At 43.3% G+C, this 18,652-nt stretch overlaps 1 protein-coding gene across 1 annotated transcript in view; it reads left to right on the top strand.

Annotated features, from left to right (window-relative positions):
* LOC135499413 (low-density lipoprotein receptor-related protein 2-like) overlaps nucleotides 1-18,652 on the top strand; it is a 59,779-nt gene that overhangs the window by 31,562 nt on the left and 9,565 nt on the right. Inside the window, exons 36-63 of the mRNA XM_064790156.1 lie at nucleotides 82-403; nucleotides 1,283-1,454; nucleotides 1,884-1,997; nucleotides 2,160-2,424; nucleotides 2,998-3,240; nucleotides 3,824-3,989; nucleotides 4,225-4,395; nucleotides 4,807-4,928; nucleotides 5,367-5,477; nucleotides 6,254-6,517; nucleotides 6,861-6,977; nucleotides 7,864-7,989; nucleotides 8,235-8,477; nucleotides 8,862-8,993; nucleotides 9,682-9,921; nucleotides 10,802-10,927; nucleotides 11,214-11,336; nucleotides 11,936-12,061; nucleotides 12,633-12,764; nucleotides 13,212-13,470; nucleotides 14,070-14,198; nucleotides 14,411-14,581; nucleotides 14,981-15,204; nucleotides 15,432-15,680; nucleotides 16,486-16,731; nucleotides 17,146-17,268; nucleotides 17,619-17,864; nucleotides 18,170-18,292. Coding sequence (XP_064646226.1) covers nucleotides 82-403; nucleotides 1,283-1,454; nucleotides 1,884-1,997; nucleotides 2,160-2,424; nucleotides 2,998-3,240; nucleotides 3,824-3,989; nucleotides 4,225-4,395; nucleotides 4,807-4,928; nucleotides 5,367-5,477; nucleotides 6,254-6,517; nucleotides 6,861-6,977; nucleotides 7,864-7,989; nucleotides 8,235-8,477; nucleotides 8,862-8,993; nucleotides 9,682-9,921; nucleotides 10,802-10,927; nucleotides 11,214-11,336; nucleotides 11,936-12,061; nucleotides 12,633-12,764; nucleotides 13,212-13,470; nucleotides 14,070-14,198; nucleotides 14,411-14,581; nucleotides 14,981-15,204; nucleotides 15,432-15,680; nucleotides 16,486-16,731; nucleotides 17,146-17,268; nucleotides 17,619-17,864; nucleotides 18,170-18,292 — 5,085 coding nt within the window. The remainder of the gene's footprint in view (nucleotides 1-81; nucleotides 404-1,282; nucleotides 1,455-1,883; nucleotides 1,998-2,159; nucleotides 2,425-2,997; nucleotides 3,241-3,823; nucleotides 3,990-4,224; nucleotides 4,396-4,806; nucleotides 4,929-5,366; nucleotides 5,478-6,253; nucleotides 6,518-6,860; nucleotides 6,978-7,863; nucleotides 7,990-8,234; nucleotides 8,478-8,861; nucleotides 8,994-9,681; nucleotides 9,922-10,801; nucleotides 10,928-11,213; nucleotides 11,337-11,935; nucleotides 12,062-12,632; nucleotides 12,765-13,211; nucleotides 13,471-14,069; nucleotides 14,199-14,410; nucleotides 14,582-14,980; nucleotides 15,205-15,431; nucleotides 15,681-16,485; nucleotides 16,732-17,145; nucleotides 17,269-17,618; nucleotides 17,865-18,169; nucleotides 18,293-18,652) is intronic.

Raw genomic sequence — 18,652 nt, 5'->3', positions numbered from 1 at the left:
GCTTTGAGATTTCGAGTTATAGCCAAAATAGTATTGCCTATGGTCAGCCCTCAAGTAACGTTATAATCATTTTATTTTCAGCTGTCTTCCGATCTGTAACAGCTGACGTTGCGAAGGGCTTCATTTATTGGTCCCAGGGAAATTTCCAGCAAGGTTCCGGCAATGGCATTTACAAAATAAAACAGGATGGTACGGAAATGAAACCTGTGATCGAGAATGGACTTGGCAGTTATGGAATTCACGCCATGTCGCTCGATTGGTTGACAGGGAATCTCTACTTCGTGAACGTATTCAAGACGACCACTGATATTGAAGTTCTACGCTTGGACACCAAGTACAGGAAGATTATATTCTCTACAACTATGGATGTCCCGTTTAAGCTGGCTGTTAATCCCATTAAGAGGTGATTGTCTTCTTCTTCTCTGTGTTGACAGGCTAGGTGAAGGGGTGAAACTATAGTGACTTCATTTTACCAAACGTACGAGCACCAGGACTCTATCAAACACCAAAATTCGGACAAGATGTTGTTCGGAGGCCATGCATGCAGAGCACAAGTGACAGATGTCGTCCTTCGGGGAATACTTTTACCATTTCGAGGATTTTGGATGAGTTCTGATGTTTTTTAGATTGGCAAAATGGAGTCACTGTAGTTTCACCTTTATAGAAAGTAACTCCAAGAACACATATCTTAACACACAGTTTAGGCTCCTTAAAGCTTCATCAATGTGCCTTGGATAGACTTGCATCTGTCTTCCTTGGAGTTCAGCAGAGCCTGTGTTGCTGCTCCTGACATCATGGCATTATCGCTCTGTTATTGTGTTCTTACTCTTTGTTTTTGTTGAGACACTGGCTGAATCCTATGCTTGGTCTGGTTGTGTGGGCTGCACAAATACGTGTCACTTTAAAACATGACAAAAGAAAAAAGGAAGTGACTACTTGGCAAGCCCGGCTTACCAAACAGCGACTTTTTTTTGTCCTGAATGGAGAGCCGAACTCATTAATAGTAAAGTAAAGTCTCCAGCTCGCCAATCAGGGTAGATTTTTTACCTGTTTGGCAAGCCCGGCTGGCCGAACAGGGTGGCTTTTTAGTGCTGTTTGGCAAGCGGCTCTCCAAACAGGACAAAAAAAGATGCCTGTTCGGCGAGTGGCTTGCCAAATAGACCCGGCCAAGAAAAAATGTTCTTTACTGGAAGATTCTTAGCAGTTGGTACTGTTGTTCAGTTAGGTTTTTGGTGGCTGTACCAATGGCAAACTTGCTTATTTGTTTATAATCTGTGTACAGGTATCTTTACTGGATCGATCGGGGAAGCAATGGGAAAATCATTCGTAGCCGCCTCAATGGAATGAATGCCACCAGTATCGTCACAACCGGAGTGTCACGCCCGACCGGGATAACGATAGATATCACGACACATGATGTGTACTGGGTCGACTCTGCTGTGGATGCCATACAGGCAAGTAGTGTTTATTCTTCTTTGCGTTCGACTGGTTAAACTTTCATACCGTTGGTCCTCAAGAACGTCATGACAGTGTGATGCAAATCTGCTAGTGTTTCACATAGTTTCTCTTGGAGACATGTGGACTCCTGCCAGGCCTCCCCTCAGTTGGTAAACAGGTGGCCAAACAATGCTGAATAATGTATACAAATCAATGGACGTGTAGAGGGAAATTCAAACGAAGAGTCATGTGGAGGGTAGTTCAAATAAACACCACATGGCGCTCAGGTTCAGGATATCGTTTGCTGGCTACTGAATGGGCAAATAAAAAGATATTGACACGTGGGGTTGGAATTGACGCGGGCGTCAAAGCCGAAAACATAACATTAACTTTTTTTGGCCTTAGCTTCAGATGCCAGGATATTGATTTCTTTCTCTTCTTTCCAGAAAGTCTCATGGAATGGCGGAAGTCGACAATATATTCGAACCAACCTTCCCAATCCTGTAGCTGTTGTTTTGTCCAACACTGACATCTATTGGGCAGATTTCAATCTACAAATGGTAAGCGGGCAGCTGCGTTATTGAGAGTCAATGGTTAGAGGTTTTGTGCACCAGAATATGGAGGCTATGGCTGCAGGTGACCTCAAATGAACAAAGCTGGCTTTAAAGCATTGAATGAGTTATTTCACTTTGCTAATCATAAACATTACTTTTCACCAACAGGTTCAGAAAATAGCGCGGCCGAGTTCCAGGAAGAGACGTCATGTGACCCGGCGCAGCGCCGACGAGGTTAAGATCATTCGCCGCAGCTTGGAGGACCTGAGTAGCCTTTTCGTCTTCGATAAGCAGGCCCAGCCAACCGGAGACAATGGGTGTACCGATAATAATGGTGGATGTGCCCAAATCTGTTTCCCAATGCCGAATAAAGCGCCACCTATATGCGATTGTGCTATTGGGGAGTTGAAAGATGATGGGAAGTCTTGCGGAGGTACGAGAGCTATCATTTGCCAGGTCTGACGATATCGGCAATCAAAGCGCGTTTGTGTCTCATTCACAAACTACAAAATAATTCACCATGAAACTTATGCAGTGTTCCAAGAAGATTGCAAGGGCAAACCACGTGAAGTTGTTTTGAAAATTCAGTACATATTAGCAGCGCAACGACCACAGAAAGTGAGGTCTGTGCTATCGAAAAATGATCCGCCAAATGTTGGTTTTGATATATACCATTATACACATAGTGTATACACATGGCAGATTTTGATCGACTTGGGTTAGGTGCACCATAACCAGAGGTGCATGATATATCGATAAATGGTAAGAATTTCTTCTTGGCTTCTACGCCAAGGCTACTGACAGAGTGCCTCAGATAGTTCAGAATGCAGGATTCTGACGTATAGGCCTACTGAACCCCTGCTGCTGAAACTACAGTTGGCAATTATATCGCATGGCTAGTTAGCCAGAGTTTCACTTTTCTTCTTTAGAAGATTTATAAATATTGATTTGGATTCTAAATGAAATAGGCCATAACTTGATCGCACCTTGTTTAAACGAATTTCAGATATTGAAAATTTCCTCATCTTTGCCATGAAGACGGAAATCCGCAGCCTCAGTTTGGATACGGACGACACCTCACGGCCATTTGCTCCCATTCACGATCTTTCTGGCGCTGTGGGCCTCGATTTCGACGCTCAAAATCGCATGCTTTACTTCACGCAGTTCAAAGAGAAAACGATAAGTCGAGTCTCACTCAGCAACTTGGGTAATGTGGAAGTGTTGCTCAAGAATGAGGGAAACAAGACAGGTTTGTAAATAATCTACATTGCAGAGGTCTTTGTCGATTGCGATTGAGATGGTCACTGCACGAACCTCTGGTTGTGCCACCCTTTGGGAAGCCTTGATCTCGAGCTTTCAAGCACATGCCTGGTGTGTTCTAGTAAAAGTCTGCTTAGTGCCAGGCTCAAGTACATGTAGCGTAAAGAAGGATGTCCTGACACCAAACCAGGGATGTGTCGCCCTTTGGGAAGCCTTGATCTCGAGCTATCAAGCACATGCCTTGTGTGATGTAGTAAAAGTCCGCTCTTGCGCCAGGCTCAAGTACATGTAGCATAAAGAAGGATGTCCTGACACCAAACCAGGGATGTGTAAACTGCAGAAAGGTTGTCATCCATAGTATCTCCCAGGGTCCATAATTTAGGACATGCTATCCAAATAAGGGGTAATCATACTTTTTTCATGCAGCACAGCTTCCTTGTATGGCTGAGAAGGCATTTTAAAACAAGGAAAAGGGCTGTGTTTTTTCGTAGACTTAGCAAAATTCCATGTAGTTTAGCACAACTCTGCTCAGCTTGTCTTGATCTATTTCTTGGCCTATTTTATATTTACAGTCATCAAAGCACCAGAAGGCATCGCCTATGACTGGGTTGGACATCGCATTTACTGGACAGACAAGGAATTACATGCGATAAACTCAATGGATGTAAACAAAAGGCAACCAGTCCAATTAGTTGGCGTTGAGACGCCAAGAGCTATTGTATTGGATCCGTGCAAAGGGTAGGTTCAAATTGATCATGATATTCATTTTACAGTTGATCATGAAATTCTGCTTGGAGTTGATTATGAAAATCATCTTACATATCGCTATTCGATATGACCCAAATTACTGCCAAGTGGCAACATTTTTCTTCAAACCAGTCATTTTCCTTGTGGCACGGGGGTGCCCATATGTGCAGTAGCAAAAGGGTGAACTCAAGGTGATCAAAAATGAAACCCCCCTTTTTTCTTGTAGGTACATGTACTGGACAGATTGGGGCAAGAACCCAAAGATCGAACGCGCGACAATGGCAGGAAACTCCCGCACTGTCTTGATTTCTGAAAACCTTGGATGGCCGAATGGCCTGTCGCTCGACATCGACCCAGAAATCGGACTACCAAAGATGTATTGGGCAGATGCAAAGATGTAAGTAATAATATTAATAGCTAATCTAATTGCTTGTGTGAGCTGTCAATCAGTTTGTGAGATACCACGATGGTACCTTAGGTCTGTGATCATGCTGGTTCATATAACCGAATATGCCAGTTATGGGCGATAGTTGTCCGCGGTAAAACTAGTAATTGCTAGGTTTGATATCTATAGCAGGTCGCTGCGATTTTAGTTGCATGTGATCATGATTGCAGGTCGATCAATGTAACAGAAATTGCTTGTGTGTAGGGCACTTGAGCTCAAATGGTTTATGACTTTGTCAGGGGGGAATTGGCGCAGCAACCCAACCGACATAGCATCGCTAGGCTAGGAGGACGCAGTAACTTAACAGTAAAGGCATGTTGTGTTCCTTTAAAAGTATTCATGATGGTTTCCTCTATTCGTCAGGGATGTCGTTGAAAGAGCCAACATGGATGGTACGCTGAGGGAGACACTCGTGTCGTGGACCGCACATCCTTTTGCCGTGTCCATCCATGGACACTACATGTATTGGACAGACTGGACCCACGGTAAGGTGTAATGGCTTTTGACCGGCATAGGCTGGTCTGAGTCTGGGAGTGTGCATCTTTGCAAGGTGGAACTCAGTGCTGTTGCTGACTAAGGTGAAAATGCCTTCAAGTGACGTCCTCTGCTCGATGAATGTGCTGCTACGTTTGGGTGCCAATTTGGCTTATTTGGTGTGATGTCTCAGCCTAGGCCAGAGCCGAGAAGTTCGTCACCCGTTATCCATGATTCTCACTTGGATTTGATTTTTCTATTGCCCTGTTATTGGCGCTTCTCCTTTGGAGGATTAGGTGGGGAACTCTGGCTTGGAGAGGGCTTTCCGATATCTAGCCGTGTGAATCGAAGTTAAGTGATGTGCCAAATCTGAGTGTGCGGTAGTGATGTATTCTTGTTTTTGTTGCTTAGCTAGATAGGTATGTGCAATATTTTTTCCTTCTTTCCAGCGGGGATTTTCCGTGCCTTGAAACACAACGGTGAAGATGAGGTTACAATGTTGTCCGGACTGACAAGTCGGCCTATGGATGTGCAAGTCTTCACAAAAGAGAGGCAAATCTGTAAGTTCGACATCATATTATGATACTGCCGTCAGAGCCAAATGAAATATACCTGTAGTTGGTACCCATTTCTTTTCAAGTGGTTGGTTTTTCTGCAGTCTACAAGCGAATTTTGTACAAGAAATACAATGCCCTTCCCACACCTCAGATGGTATCAGAGCATTGATGCATCATTAAGTCATATGTGAGCTTCTGAATGGAACCCTGCTGTGGGCCCGATTGTTCACATGTTTTAATCAGGCTGAAGCTGTCTATTACTGATGCGTAAAAAGCAGACTATGCTGATTCTACTTTCTGTAAGGCCATTCAAAATAAATTACTTGTTTATCATCATTCAACCTTGTGATATTGGGGGGGGGGGGGGGGTTTTGATATTTGATATTTTGTTTGGGTGACGATGATTGAGCGGAAGGGCCTTTGATATTTGATATTTGATATTTTTTGCCCATGAACTTAAATCTGACAGCTAGCAGTCTCCCCTGTTGCAAGCATTCGCCCAATATACAGTATACACACTTGTATGCACGCATGCACATACTATGGACAAACAATGCATTCACTGCATTGAGCATAAAGTCGGGACGGGTGGTGATGATAAACAAGTAACTTATGTTGAATGGCCTAAACACCCATTTCTATTTCATTTCTAGAATTCATTTCTATTATATTTCGTGATTTCTCATTTCTTGCTTTACAGATGCCCTCATTATTACAGGTTCATAAGAAATTTCATATTTCTTTTGAAATACATTTTCACTGCTATTTGCCGGTTTCAGGTACCACTGGACCTTGTGACAAACACAATGGTGGGTGCTCGGATCATTGCCTGCCAGACGCAAATGGCGGCGTCAGTTGCAAATGTGACGACTCGAACAAGATCCTGGCGAACAACGGCAAGATGTGTGTGCCAAAAGCGAACAATTGTTCAAAGGGTTATGATAATTTTGTTTGCGCAAATGGACAATGTTTGTGGGAGGGGGCGGTATGTGATGGAGATAACGATTGTGGTGACAACAGTGAAGAAAATGCTAACTATTGTGGTAGGTATATCTGGAGGTGTCGAAATGACTTTTTCAAAAGTGGGTACTGATCTTAGAGGGTCGTGATTTTGTTGCCCGATGGATGCCAGCTTTACTACATAATTAAGAATATATCAAGTGCTTCCACACTGTGTTTAGTGACTGAGTCAGTTGGTCAAGCCTGCACACAGGCGCTTCTTATTGCAGTAACCTGCAATGATTATCGCATGTGGTGAATTTATTTGTTTGCGGGATCATCGGAGGAAAATTGTTAAAGTGTAAAGCAACGTTTTCACATTTGTCAATTCTCGATCATTCGAATGTATAAATGATTGAGTAACCTGATTTCAACATTTATTTCCAGCTGACCGCACCTGTCCGCCATACTCGTTTGTCTGTGACAATGGCCGTTGTATCAACATGCATTGGCGATGTGATTATGACGATGACTGCCATGACGGAACGGACGAAAGAGGCTGTGGTAGGTGGCACGTTTTTCTCCAGCATACTGCACCAGTCGGGCAGAGGACCCTAATGGGCTGTTCGGGCCTTGTTAGGCTCTTTAAAGGGGCATCTTGAGCGTGGGATTTAGCTGACCAGGAAAATGATACCCCTGCGCGCCACAATGTGCCACAATATGTAAATGTGGTATGTCACTAAAGCTGAACTCTAGTATATGACCTTTGCTTGTATTGTGAGGCAGTTTTTGACATGATTTGTGAATTAGGGCAGGACTGTGCATACATTCTGTTTGAGCAAACGGTTTATTGCACTTTAAGTGGGTTTTCAGTAGTCCCGACTGGAGAAGTCATGGTCTGACTGGAAGCCATTTTCATATGACAAACCAACATATCTCATACCCAAGTTGTCCCTCTAACAGGCCAGCACTATAAGAACTTTTCGTGCTGCAACTGCCTTTAGTATCAGACTTTTTTCCAAATAACACATCAATTTCAACAATTGGCAATCTAAAGATCTGTGTCTGAATCTGAATCTAAATTGCTTAATACCTAAGTGTCGCAATTATGCAAATGTACGTAGGTAGCCTCTGTTGCAGGGTAAAGGCTTGATTTAAAAATTGTCAACGGAAAGGAACAGCGGGGAAGGATAGAATCAGTCTTGTTTGAAGCTACAAAGGCAACCTTGAAAGGCCCCTTGGTTCACTGCGGAAGTTCCTGTGTAGCAAATTCCTCTCTACGATGGTGCAGGAATGAAGATATTCTTGTGAGGGTTCTAATTACATTGGAAGATGTCAAGTTGTAGAGCGTTAATTCTGTTGGTGGTTCAAATCCCAGGCGACAAGGCGACAAGGCAACTTGATATGTCCGTGTTTCATGCATAAGACATACCCTTATTTCCCTTTTTAGATTTCCCCACCTGCGACCCAGATTCCTTCCGATGCACAAATGGCCGCTGCATTGATAAGCTTGCCCGATGTAACGGGTATAATGAATGCCGGGACAAGACCATGTCTGATGAATTGAATTGCCCAAGTAAGAAATTCTGTATCAGTTTGTGAGTCCTATCATTTTGTGGTCTGGAGGATTTACAGTATAATTTTTGTAGAGTTTACAGTATAACTTGTAGAGTTTACAGTATAACTTGTAGAGTTTACAGTATAACTTGTTGAGTGTATGGTATAACTTGTAGTTTTACAGTACATGTATGACTTGTAGAGCTTACGATAAAACTTATAGAGTATGCATTAACAGTGCCAGTATCTTGTCTCATTTTTCAGATGTGACGTGTCGGCCGGATCACGTCAAGTGTATGAACAGCAGTGTGTGCATCCACCAGCACTATTTATGCGATGGTGACAAGGATTGTACGGATGGCTCGGATGAATACGAGACGTATTGCGCCGCACAGGATTGTCCGCAGGACTACTTCCGCTGCAGCAACCATCGTTGTTTGGCGCATTACCACTTGTGTAACGGCCGTAAGGATTGTCCAGATGGAGCTGATGAGGAGTTGGATTGCCGTGAGTTTTCTCTTTGTTTCTATTCTATTCCATTCTTTTCAGATAGATGTCCAATGGCAAAGATTGTTCTAATAGATCTGATGAGGATTTGGATTGCCATTAGTTTTCTCTCTACTCTACTCTACTCTGCTCTGCTCTGCTCTGCTCTGCTCTCCTCTCCTCTCCTCTCCTCTCCTCTCCTCTCCTCTCCTCTCCTCTCCTCTCCTCTCCTCTCCTCTCCTCTCCTCTCCTCTCCTCTCCTCTCCTCTCCTCTTCTCAATGATAGAATGATAGAATAGATAAGAACAGAAGATGTTTGTTCTGTTCCGGATGCAGTTGTATATATGCTGTATGCGCTCAACTTTCAAAAAGATAACAGTTACATGAAATCATTTTAACTTACAGAAAATGAGAACCGCACATGTTTCCCTGGCCAATTCACATGTGATAGCGGCCAGTGCATAAGTAACCGGTTCATCTGCGATGGGGACGATGATTGTGGAGATAATTCGGATGAAGATCTCAAGCTTAATTGCAGTAAGTTGAGTGTTTGAAAACTCAGGGCAGTCATCCTAAACAGCGTGCCTACGAATTTGCTGAAACTTGGTAATCACAGTTTTTGTATATCAGTCTACACAACGGCAATGTTTACATTTGTTTAAACTTGGTATTCATAGTATTTGTATATCAGTCTACACAACGGCAATGTTTACATTTGTTTAAACTTGGTATTCATAGTATTTGTATATCAGTCTACACAACGGCAATGTTAAAATTTGTTTAAACTTGGTATTCATAGTATTTGTATATCAGTCTACAAAACGGCAATGTTGAAATTTGTTTAAACTTGGTATTCATAGTATTTGTATATCTGTCTTCACAACGGCAATGCTTAGTACGTATTTATAAAATTTGAAATTTTCTAATTCAATTACGAATTTCAAATTATAAACAAATGGCGTAGGCCTTTAAAGTCACCTTGATGTGTTGGCCATATTGAATTGAGTGGGTGCAAAAATAATTTCATATGGGTAACTAAAGTTTATGTTATGAGTTGTATGCATGGACCTTCCCTATCACCTTGAAGCATCAACAAAAATTTCAAACTTTTGAATTTGATCTTGAAAACCACTGTGAAAAATTGTATAGAAACTTATTCAGCTTTGAAATTATGAACAGTATATATATTAACTAACCTGTACAACATGGCAATTTTCTATTCCAGTCGACAAAACATGTCCTCCCGACTTCTTCACCTGTGCATCGAAAGGTCGCTGCATTCCAAACGTTAACGTCTGTGATGGTTACCGCCAGTGCCCTGGTGGTGAGGATGAGCAACAGAACTGTCCGAAACGCTCGTGTCAGTCTCACCAGATGCAGTGCGCGAATGGGATATGTGTCCACGCAGCCTGGCGGTGCGACCATGATAATGACTGTGGAGACTTGTCAGATGAAGCTAATTGTAGTAAGTAGAATGTGTAGTAGAAAAGTTGAAAATTGTGTCGAAAAGTTGAATATTATGTTGAAAAGTAAAGTCAAGTGGATCCATATCGTGTGGGTGTTTAAGTGCATCTCACGTCATCAATTGGTTGCACCCTCATTAGCCTCTTGAATCCCAAAACTTGAAAAACCCAGAATCCGAGGGTGGTCCGAGGGTGGTCACGTCTCGCGAAATTGGTTCTGACTTTCACGATGTATAGCGCCCGCATACAAACTGCCAAAGTCCGGTACCAAGGTGCCATCTACCCAGGCATGCTCTAACTGACCCTACTGTACATCAAACACACTAAAACAAGCAATAAACTAGTGTCCCAGCTCAAGGGAATAAAAATATCACTGAGACCGACCTGTTGGTCGTTGGAAAAAAACGTTATTTCAAATTGACCGACTGGTCGGTCACCGGGATTCAAGAGGTTAAACATGCCAAATGAACTCCGGAATAATTAGTTTCCACCTAATAATAAAGATGGCGAAACTTATGAATAGCTCTGACTGTTAAGTAAGCTACACTGATCATTATTGACATCGACTGTCAGCACATGGCGGCACTGTCTAAGAAGTTGCTACCGCAGTGAAAGTGTTAAAGACGGTGGTCAGAGAGTTAAAGAGGCCCAGTCATGGTCTTTATTTTGTCTTGCTGAACGTTGTAAAAAGAACTAAATTGGTGATTACTTCTTATGCAGCTCATTGGCTACATAATCAACTACTGAGGAGACCTCGAAACTGCTAATATTTATCAATGGAAGCTTATTCCCGCCTTAGGTTTCAATCAGGCCGTTCAAAACTCCCCATAGTTATTAGCGTTTCGCTACAGGTTTCCTTTAAAATAATACCATTTTTTACAGCGTATCCTGTGTGCGACCCTGACAATCAATTCAGTTGCGACAACAAGCGATGCATCGATAAGAAAAAAGTCTGCGATGGTCAGGATAATTGCCAGGACAATTCTGACGAGAAAGAAGACATGTGCCGTAAGTAGTCAGGCCTCCCTCTTTTGAAAAAAATGCCTGTCATACCCCTACACCAACGCAGAACCCTGGAATGCCACCATCAGGAGATGACGGATGAACTGGCTACAATGTCGGACATCCCCACAATGTAGGACATCCCCTGAGACTTTACCCAAAAATCCCAGCCAGGCAGTCCTGGGATCAATGCATGAGGAACACAACAGGACCAAAATGTCACCTCTACTCTCATGGATAGAACAGATCAAAGGTGATCGGAAAATAACTGATATTAATCTTTTCTCTTCAGTAACGCCTGCCCCAACGTGTCCGGGTACCCAGTTCCGCTGCGAGGACGGTAGTTGTATCAACTATGCTCTAGTCTGCAACAAAAACCCTGACTGTCCTGATCGGTCGGATGAAGCTCACTGCAGTAAGTCGTATTTGTTTTCCTGAGGACATAAACTTAAATGCTGGCTCAAATCTGTAGCCCTCATGGCCTAGCTATTTCAAATCCTTAAAAGCTGGCTCAAATCTGTAGCCCTCATGGCCTAGCTATTTCAAATCCTGCCCCTCTTTGGTGTGGTTATTGCAAATCCCTAATGATGACTAGGTGATTTTCGAACCCAGCCATTTAAATAATTTTGCTAACTTGAACCTGGAAGTTGTATGCTTCGGCATATGTACATCTGGTGATATGGTGTGTGCCTTTATTGATTCCTGTAGCCTTTTGGCAGGGTCACGCAGTGTTCTCCGCAAGGCCGTTTGTCAGCTAGGGCATCCAACCCTACCTTAGGAGTTTACCACCCTACCTTGGAGCAGCAACTCTACCTTGCTCTAAAATTTTGTAAAGTGTTTCTATAGCTTAGGGCCACCATACCATTACTGGCCACACTACCTTATGTTGCACACTGACAAACTTCTTGAATATGGGTCAAGAATATAGGGTACCACCCTATCCCAGGAAAACCCTGTGGAGAACACTGTCATGGTAGAATTTGACACAGGATAAATACTTTTACTTCTCTCCAGACGTAGATGAATGCGCCACGATGACGTCCAACCAATGTCAGCATAAATGCATCAACACTGTGACAAGTTTCTACTGCGAGTGTAACCCAGGTTATAAACTCTCAACCAATAGGAGGAGCTGTCGTGGTGAGTGCGGTTGTTACCCGGATGCTATCTCGAATGTTTAACTATCGTGGGGACTCCTAGCCTAGTGGTTATCACCACACAATAGGGCCTGGGTTCGATCCCGGGAGAACCCAGGATTGTACTTTTGGATAAACCAGTGTGGCTTTCAAGAATTTGAAATTCCTGGCACAAGTCCTTCAAATTAAACGTAAAAGCGAAGTTCCTTGTATCTGGTGTCTATGTCATGGCAAGCAAAAGACCCCAACAAGTAAGAAACATAAGTAGCTTGCATGGACTCTACCTCTGGCCAAAGACAAGAGTCACTAGGCCAATAAACCCAACTGGTGCCTAACCATAGTGGCACGTGAAAATGCTCATCTGCCTCGGAGGAGGAACACTCCCTGGAGAAAAACAGTTCCAAGTGCTGAGCGAATGCTGAAGAAGAAATAGACAACTTTACACTACCCGAGGGGTACTCAAAACTGCTAATGTTAATCAATGGAAACTTACTCCTCCCTAACTTTTTTACAAGGCTGCTTAAAACTCCATTTTATTCATCAGTGTTTCGTGACAGGTTTCCTTTTACTTTTAGATATCAACGAATGCACCGAAGTACCAGGAGCCTGCAGTCAACTCTGCTTCAATACGCCAGGCTCCTATACCTGCAAATGTGATGAGAAATATGTCAAGCTGGCCGATGAGAAGAGTTGTGCCAAGAGAGATAGTAGGGTTCATTTATTTAGTCGTTTTTGGCACAACAAGACCCCAAGTCCAAGCCATGAGCGATGGAGGCCTATGTACAGTCTGGCTCATAGAATCAACACCTACTTTGTCTGTGGTAGCTTCTATCAAGTCTTCACCTAGAACAGCTGCCGTCCTATCTTGTTGTTAAAACTTCATCGAGCTATCTTTTGCGTGTCCTGCCTGCCTCCTCTTGCCACCATCTTGTTCTGGTGCCAGTTCAACAGCCTCTTGGCGAGTCTTTCTTCTTCTAAACACACAACATGTCTGTAGCAGCGGAGACATCTCATCCCAAGAAGAAGGGGGCTATCGGTTGGTTGGTTCTTCTCCTTCCTACATGTAACTGTTTTTGGTCATGTTGGAACCACTGCCCCTTAGGATTGGACGAATGCCTACTGATCATACAAATTAGACTAATTTTTCCTTGCAGACATCGTTCCCTGGCTACTCTTCAGCAACCAATACTACATCAGGAATCTCTCCCTCGATGGTCAGTACTATAACCTGACCAAGATGGGCCTCCTTCTCGCATCCGCCCTAGACTATGACCTCAAAGACAACCGCATCTACATCATCGATGCACGGGCGCACAAAATCCAGCGCTTGTTTATGAACGGGTCAAATCTTGAAGATATTATGAAACACGAGATGCCTAATGGGGAGGGTTTGGCAGTGGACTGGGTTGGAAGGTTAGTACATAAAGTGCCCTTGCCTGAGTTTATTTGTCTAGATTTTAACCTCTTTGAAACTTGAAAATCCCGGGATCCCAGGGTGGTCACGTGCTTGCGAAATTGGGTCTGACTTTCACGATGTATAGCACCCGCATACGACTGCCAAAGTCCGGTACCAAGGCGCCATCTACCCAGGCATGTTCTAACTTACCCTACTGTACATCAAACATGCTAAAACAAGCAATAAACTAGCATCCCAGCTGAAGGGAATAAAAATATCACAGAGACTGACTGGTCGTTCACCGGGATTCAAGAGGTTAAAGGTGACCATAGTTTGTTATTTTCAATGGAGGACATTCGTGTGAGCAATAGAGATCCACATCAACTTTTTCTTCCATTTTTGCATGTGACCATGTCATTGAGTGCGGTGGTATTGTGGGAGAGTGTCTGACATGTGATCGGAAGCTTGGGTTTGAGGCCCAGACAGTGACGCTCTGTTTTCTCACATGACGTAGTGTCAAACACAGGAGTTGGTGACAGGTGGTCGGGAATATGGGAAGCAGTATGATAATTATTTCACGCATTAGCTTGTAACACATCTCTTATGTTCTTTTCAGGAAACTTTACTGGACAGATATCACGTATGAAGCCATCTTTGTGTCGGAGCTGAATGGAACAAGTAGGAAGACGTTGCTTAATGGTGGCATGAGTAACCCTAGGGCTATTGCTGTTAATCCAAAAACAGGGTAGGTGTAGTTGCAGTGTGGTATGGATAAGCGGGAAATCAATTCTCTTTTTGAAGTTGTTTTTAGTGGGAAATAAGGTTGATTTGAAGAGTTGAATAGCAAAATGTAAGTGTAGGTGTGGTATAGTGATATAAAACTATACTAAACAAAATATCGTAAAATGAGACAAAATATCGTAAAATGAGATATATATTCGTTATTGTTTATTTCAGCCATCTGTACTGGACAGACTGGGGCCTCTCTCCCTACATTGCAAGGGCAGGTCTCGATGGAACCCGGAGAAAGAACATCATCACCACCAGGCTAGGTTGGCCAAATGCCTTGACCATTGAGTATGTCACAGGGAAGATATACTGGGCGGACGCTCACTTAGATTATATTGAGTAAGTCAACCTTTTGCTGCATTATGGTCTTTTTCATCTACTTTGGAAAGATTTAACCCTTCTGCTCCCGAGTGTAATGGATTTAAATTTGCCAAAGAAAATGATGTTGAACAGCATGATGTAAAAGACGTAGCCTCACTGAAGCCAGATTTCATTGTACAAAATTGATAGTTGGGCCTTATTTGAAAGTAAAATCCCATTTCACCCCAAGGGCCGGTCAGACACTACGTACCAAGTTTTGGTGGCAGTTTGTCCATCGGGTTAGGAGAATATCACAAACTTTCCTCGAATTTAGTAAGGATATCTGTTGCTTTGAGAGTCATCTATAGCATCTAACAATTTTCGTACTATTTGCCATAATCATTCATGTCTGATGCAACTACCTATTATAATTTTCAGATCTGCGAATTACGACGGCTCGGGGAGACAGACCATCATCCAGGGCACAGTCCCGCACGTTTTTTCCATTACTATATTTGAAGACTACATGTACTGGACCGACTGGAACCACAGGGCTGTAGAAAAGGCCAATAGATTCACAGGAGAAAATCGACAAATTCTTAAAAATCTCACTCACAGACCTATGGACATTCAGGTTTTCCATCCATTGAGACAGTTAGATAGTAAGTTATGTTTACAATATTAGATAGGTTGCGCCCCCTTTTGACTCCCTTTCTGACTGCATTTACAAAAGTTGACTTACAGTTATCTACATTGTAGCAATATCAGACGAACCTTTTTTCGCATTTACATTCCACATGTACCTGCATCTTTACAATAATATTTTAAATTTCAACACTACGATCGTATCCTGTTGTTCTAGTTCACTGGATTTACGATTTTCTTTCAGCGCCCAATCCTTGTGGAACGAACAACGGCGGCTGTTCTCACCTCTGCCTCATCGCGCCGGGCGCCAAAAACTTCACCTGCGCCTGCCCCGAGTTCTTCATGCTGAGCGACAACAATAAGACATGCGTCGCGAATTGCACATCGTTGCAATTCCGTTGCGGAGGTTCGGACGATAAATGTATTCCGTTGCTATGGCGATGTGATGGCGACAAGGATTGTCGAGATGGAGCGGACGAACCAAACGATTGTCGTAAGTCAAGTTCAATAAATTCCTATTCTTTATTTAACATGGAGATAAAACGAACGTTACTTTTTTCATCCCCTTAGCCTCTTGAATCCCAAAACTTGAAAATCCTGGGATCCCAGGGTGGTCCTGGGATCCCAGGATTTTCAAGTTTTGGGAACCTTTGGTAGTGGAGGCCTCTCCAAAAAAGAAGCTTCGAAGGTATTTCAATTCCAAATATATATTTCTCCAATTCAAACATCTGTATTCAGCAGGTTAAAAAGTTAAAAGTTAAAGTCTGCTGGGCAAATTCAATTACAAATTTAAAATTTAAAATTAACGGCATAGGCCTTTAACCTCTTGAATCCCAAAACTTGAAAATCCCGGGATCCCAGGGTGGTCACGTAGTTGTGAAATTGGGTCTGACTTTCGCAATGTGTAGCATCCGCATACAACTGCCAAGTCTGGTACCGAGGCGCCATCTTACCAGGTATGATCTAACTGACCCTACTGTACATCAAACACGCTAAAACAAGCAATAAACTAGTGTCCCAGCTCAAGGGAATAAAAATATCACTGAGACCGACCTGTTGGTCGTTGGTCGTTATTTCAAAATGACCGACTGGTCGGTCACCTGGATTCAAGAGGTTAGGCATAAAATCATTTGATACAAACCTAGCTTCTCAACTGTTCATTCATGCGTGAAGCAAAGTATTTTCGCCAAAGGCCACTGCCAGACAAGACTTTGGGGCCGTAATGTGTCATATTCTTTGTCTAGCGAAGCATCAAAGAGCACTGACAAGGCTAAGATTTCTGAATTGATGTTTTTCAGCTGTGCGGCATTGCCCCTCGGGACAATTTCAATGCACGAATCTCAACTGTACCTACCCGTTCAAAATCTGCGACGAGGTTGACGACTGTGGCGACAAGTCAGACGAACAGGACTGCATGAAGCGCGACTGCAATGTCTGGCAATATCGGTGCGGTAATCACATCTGTATCGCCAAGGGCTGGGAATGTGATGGCATAGATGATTGTGGCGATGGTAGCGACGAGTTGCCGAAGAATACAGCGTGCGGTAAGTGAGCCATTCATGTGTGGAAGAAGAAATAAAATGCTAAACCATTAATGCTGCTGTCAATGTTAACCTAGTATCCCTCTGGTCAGGCAATATGTTTGTTGTTATGTTTGTTCAGGCGGTTGTATGTGGGCGCTATACATCGTGAAAGTCAGACCCAATTTTGCAACCACGTGCCACCCTGGGATCCCGGGATGTTCAAGTTTTGGGATTGAAGAGGTCAATAGCTTGCCTTTGAAGCTCTGGACTGACGAACAGTTCCAGATGAACAGACGGATGATTCGAAGTTGTTCCAGACCATGATAGGGCGAGAGAAGCATGATTGCTTGTCATGTAGATACTCGGCAGGCCAACTTACGACATAGTTCTTCTGCTGGCGCTCCTTCCTATTATAGTTTTTCTGTTCCATTTTAGCTGTACGCACCTGTGAGTCTGACCAGTTCACGTGTGGAAATGGCCGCTGTATCCCACTGAGATGGCGCTGTGACTTTGACGATGACTGCGGCGATGGGTCAGACGAACCAAAAGCCATATGTGGTAAGATTTCTTCTTTATTTTCCTGTAAAGAAATAAGGTGGTGCCAAAATTTTGCCTAATTCAATATTGATCTGGATGTGCCGTCTTCATCCGTGGAGAATTCAGTCAAACGTAGGCTTCATACTTGGGCAAGGGCTTTTGTTTGACGAGGCTTGCATGGCATAGGCACCCAGTGGTTGTCTCATTTAAAGGAAATCAGGTCAAGTGATTTGCCCAAGGTCATGAGTAATGATTGTGTCAAGAGTCAGTATATCGAACCAAAGAAGACTAGATCACGGATCTGAGTCCTAAATCCTGTACAGTGCCATCGTCTGTCTCTTTAAGAATTTCTCGTTTCTTGTCATTTTCAGAGCAGCAGAAATGTCTTCCAGGTTGGCGCCAATGCGAGACCAACTACCGCTGCGTCCCACAGTGGGTGATGTGCGACGGTCAAGACGATTGTCGAGACGGGTCAGATGAAAAGGTGGAACGATGCCCTGTGTGTCATTCGACTGGCGACTTCCATTGTAAAAATCACAAATGCATCCCTTTGCGATGGCGGTGTGATTTTGGCGACGACTGTGGCGACAATAGTGATGAAGATCCACAGATGTGCGGTAAGCAAATATTTTGTTACGCTGGTGACAACGTAGATGTGGGCAAATCATGGCTACTTGAACTTACCCAAAATGATTTGGTACAGTAACAGCTATACATCATGAGTTCATCATTTTATGTTATTGAGAGAAATATCTACTGTACAGGCAACCAATTTGGCCTAGTTTGCTCAATGGACACCAAGTAGATTAGCTGCTAGTATGCACGTGCAGTGTGTTTACCCAATTTTCGTGGTGTCGTCAAATATCTACAAGTACATTGTATCTTTTAGTTGACTCAAACTACTTTCAATCTTCTCTTTCAGCCTCTTTGTACCGCTCCTGCTCCGAGTCTGAATTCTGTTGCGACAATAAGAAGTGTATTCCGGGCAGGTGGCGCTGTGATCACGATAACGATTGTGGTGATGGGTCAGACGAAACTAAATGCTGTAAGTTTTTGAAAATTTGGGATGATGTTGCTTTTGATATTGTCTCACTGGCTGTTTCAAAGAGCTCATCTCTGCTCGAGGCAGTCTCATCCACAATCCCCATTGCTTGGTTCCAGGTCTTTCTTCTAGGCATGCTTTCCTAGGCGATGGAAAAAATTATTGCGGTATGTCAAGCTTGTGCCAAAGCGAATGAGTGCTGTGTCTGCACATATCAATCAAGCAGCCGGGCCTGAGTGCCAAGCTGGTAGAGAGGCCACGGTGTCCAATTCTGACACATGAAACGATGGTAGACCCTTCAAGGTGTCAACCACTGGACTATGCTTCCCCTAGCTACCACTTTTAGGATGATTTTTACAACGA

Source organism: Lineus longissimus, chromosome 15, assembly GCF_910592395.1.
Source record: "Lineus longissimus chromosome 15, tnLinLong1.2, whole genome shotgun sequence".
In the NCBI taxonomy this organism is placed as follows: Eukaryota; Metazoa; Nemertea; class Pilidiophora; order Heteronemertea; family Lineidae; genus Lineus; species Lineus longissimus.
Note: the sequence above shows the minus strand (reverse complement) of the source record. Positions and strands in the feature narration are given on the sequence as shown.